We start from the raw sequence: 3,113 nt of genomic DNA, 5'->3' as shown, positions 1-3,113 counted from the left end.
GGGAAATGTGGGAAATGTGGCGCTGTTTTATGTCGTCTCAGAGGAAGTATTGTATCATAGATATGACAATAAGTATTGAGTTCTCCAGGTATGTTATGTCCTTTGACCCAAATTACATTATATTTTGTATTTATTCGTAGAATCTATATGAAATATACAATTGCATTATTAAAAAATTAATACTTACTCTTATAAAATTTATAAAGCGGATAATAGAGAACTTATAAATTATAGACTAAATTTCGGGATATGACTTTGTATCTTTCGTATGTTTTTGGATATACTAATTATGAGAGAGAGATTGTATATCTTACCAGAACACCTTTTTGGATGCGCCACCTATTACCCATATGTCCAGGCAGTTTAGTGCCAGGCATGACTCGGGCTTTAGTACCGCCTGATCCAATATTTCCGGGTCTTCTATGCGTTTTAGTTACGCCATGACTGGCAGGCATTCCTTTAAAGCCCCATCGTTTCATGACACCTTGGAACCCACGGTCTATCCTAATGGAATTCATATTTTAATTTTTTACAAATAATGTATACTTGATACTATTAAAGTCTACGCTTTTTAATAATAAAGGCAAAATTATTTACGTCTTTGCACGGATATCGATGACTTCTCCTGGTTTAAAATGTGCAACGGTCAAAGGAGTTCCTGGTTGTAATGCCGCTTCAGGAGATATTATAAATCTTTTTAGTATGCGTTTTGGCATAACTCCAGTAGCATTAAAAATACCATAATATTCTTTTGTAATCTGCACAGAAAGATTATTGTTAAATTTCTTTATATGTTAATATGCAGAGAAATATATTATACAATCTTCTGATTATATACCCATCGCGGATCTATATTTTCCGCTCCTACTACAAGACATCCTAGTCTCTTTTTTATTTGTAACGGAGGTTTTGGGCTTTTAATTGGATAAAATTTCTGTGGTGGGATATATTTTATTACTTCATTATCAACAACCTGAATAAAGATATAAAGAATATATGATATAACATACAGAGATATGAAAAATAATAATGATAATTAACAATGTTTATTGAAGATTAATGCTGCATTGTTTACCTGAAGTAATGTCGAGTAAACCTTTTTTCCATTTTTCAACCATAATGGATAAACTCCAATTTTCTTAGCAATTAAGCCAGTACGTCGCAGATCTCGCCTCCATTTTGCGATTGGTTCAATTGGATCTATTTTTAATGGAGAAATATTTGTTTCATGTCCAATACTAGGACCATGTTTGTCTTGAGTTATTTCTTGTAGAAACTCCTTATTATCTTCTGTTAATTGTTCGTCGTATTTCTACAAAGAAGAATTTTATTATTTAATAAATACATATAAATGCATATAATTACTTTATGTATATTACTCTAAAATTACTTCATGTGATACATCATTTATATTTAAATATTAGATTAAAATAGAAATAAGTAATCTGTATATTAGTAACTATAAAAATAAGTAATTTATACATCAATAACATACAACACGTGTAACTTTTGGGAGCCACTGTGGAGGACGATATCTAGGTGTATTATTACGCATATGTCTGTCTCGCTTTGATGTAGCAATTATATTGATACTGAAAGTGCAGAAAAGAATAAAGATTTATATAAATCTATTTTAGAGAGAATATTGTACATTTTCTGTTTAGTTCAACATATGTAACATATAAATATAAAACATTTCTGTTTTTAAATATCTTATACATCTGCTTGCAGATCTGAATCTTAATATTACATATATTTATTTTTCATATCATTGTAACTTAAACATTAATTGTAAACATTTATAAGTAACTTGTGCGACTTGTGCGAGCAATCTCATTAAATATTTATAACTTAAAATCAAGCGAGAGAAATAATCACTCTAAAAGATGTATCGTTTAAATCGTATTTTTACGCATTTATTTGACAATATGTATATTAATGTCATACATTATTTTTCAAAGATATATAAAAACGAGCACATTATAGACAAGATAAAAACGTACATGCATAAGCGATAATATCGGCACGTGTAACACATAAATCACTAATTAGAGAGCGACAATAAATAGCAGCATACCTTGGTTTCAAGAATTTCTGAAATAATTGAAGGCCATTAATAGCTTTCAGAAACGATGTCATTTTTGATGATACAGAACAAAAGGGCAAAGTTTTTTTTATCATATGATATACAAATCTATTTGGCCTTTAGAGCTATGTCGATGTCGATATGTAGCGAAAATATTATTTGTGCGATAGCCTGAAGTATACATTTGTCGCACTATGGATATTACATCAAACTCTTTCGCAGGAACCAATAAGAAACTCCCACGATTCGAGCTTTGGTGGTATGCTCAGATGTTTGTGTAACGTCTGCTAGGATGGCAGGATTAAAGTTAAATTGGATATTATTCATAAATTTAACAATATGTATTGTATTATCGATAGCTGGGTAAGTAAGAATATTTTTATTTTCTCTCGAAAGCGCATATTTATGCACACTAATTTTTTTAAAAATCATAGTATCATTAACCTATCTCTTTAGTCGATACTTGTTACTTAAATTTGTACCTGGATTATTGAAGTTACATAGTTTTTTTTTTAAGTAAGATATAAACACAAAATTCTATAACAGAACCCCTCTCATTTCTATAATTTTGATCTTTGAAAATTAATACATTTTGTATAAAAAATTACTCGCACATTGTTAGTGATAAAATTCATTTTTAATTATATAAATAATAATATAAAAACAATAGAGTTAATTTACATATTATTTACATATTATTATTTTTTTGGCTTACAGAAGAGATTTTTATAAAATATTAGGTTTATCACGTGGTGCAAGCACACATGAAATAAAAAAGGCTTATAGACGATTAGCAAAAGAATTACATCCTGATAAGAATAAAGATGATTCAAATGCTTCCCAAAAATTTCAAGATCTAGGAGCAGCTTATGAAGTATTATCAGATACTGAAAAAAGAGAAATGTATGATAAATGTGGAGAAGAGTGCTTAAAAAAGGATGGAATGATGAACAATAATATGGATCCCTTTGCAAGTTTCTTTGGTGACTTTAGTTTCCATTTTAATGGAGAAGCACAACATCAGCAG

At 29.4% G+C, this 3,113-nt stretch overlaps 2 protein-coding genes across 2 annotated transcripts in view; one reads left to right on the top strand and one right to left on the bottom strand.

Annotated features, from left to right (window-relative positions):
- LOC115243719 (39S ribosomal protein L3, mitochondrial) overlaps nt 1–2,258 on the bottom strand; it is a 5,226-nt gene extending 2,968 nt beyond the window's left edge. The window contains exons 1-7 of the mRNA XM_029820920.1: nt 2,078–2,258; nt 1,496–1,592; nt 1,076–1,312; nt 839–973; nt 598–758; nt 315–504; nt 1–143 (exon numbers count right to left, since the gene is read on the bottom strand). The exon at nt 1–143 is cut by the window's left edge and continues 26 nt beyond it. Of these exons, the coding sequence (XP_029676780.1) occupies nt 1–143; nt 315–504; nt 598–758; nt 839–973; nt 1,076–1,312; nt 1,496–1,592; nt 2,078–2,181 (1,067 nt within the window). The 5' untranslated portion in view covers nt 2,182–2,258. The remainder of the gene's footprint in view (nt 144–314; nt 505–597; nt 759–838; nt 974–1,075; nt 1,313–1,495; nt 1,593–2,077) is intronic.
- A 32-nt stretch (nt 2,259–2,290) lies between these two features.
- The window catches only part of LOC115243718 (dnaJ homolog shv), a 3,364-nt gene continuing 2,541 nt past the window's right edge, over nt 2,291–3,113 (top strand). Inside the window, exons 1-2 of the mRNA XM_029820919.1 lie at nt 2,291–2,449; nt 2,804–3,113. The exon at nt 2,804–3,113 is cut by the window's right edge and continues 3 nt beyond it. Coding sequence (XP_029676779.1) covers nt 2,379–2,449; nt 2,804–3,113 — 381 coding nt within the window. The 5' untranslated portion in view covers nt 2,291–2,378. The remainder of the gene's footprint in view (nt 2,450–2,803) is intronic.

This window comes from Formica exsecta, unplaced genomic scaffold (assembly GCF_003651465.1).
Source record: "Formica exsecta isolate Colony F162 unplaced genomic scaffold, ASM365146v1 scaffold72, whole genome shotgun sequence".
NCBI classification, from domain to species: domain Eukaryota; kingdom Metazoa; phylum Arthropoda; class Insecta; order Hymenoptera; family Formicidae; genus Formica; species Formica exsecta.
Note: the sequence above shows the minus strand (reverse complement) of the source record. Positions and strands in the feature narration are given on the sequence as shown.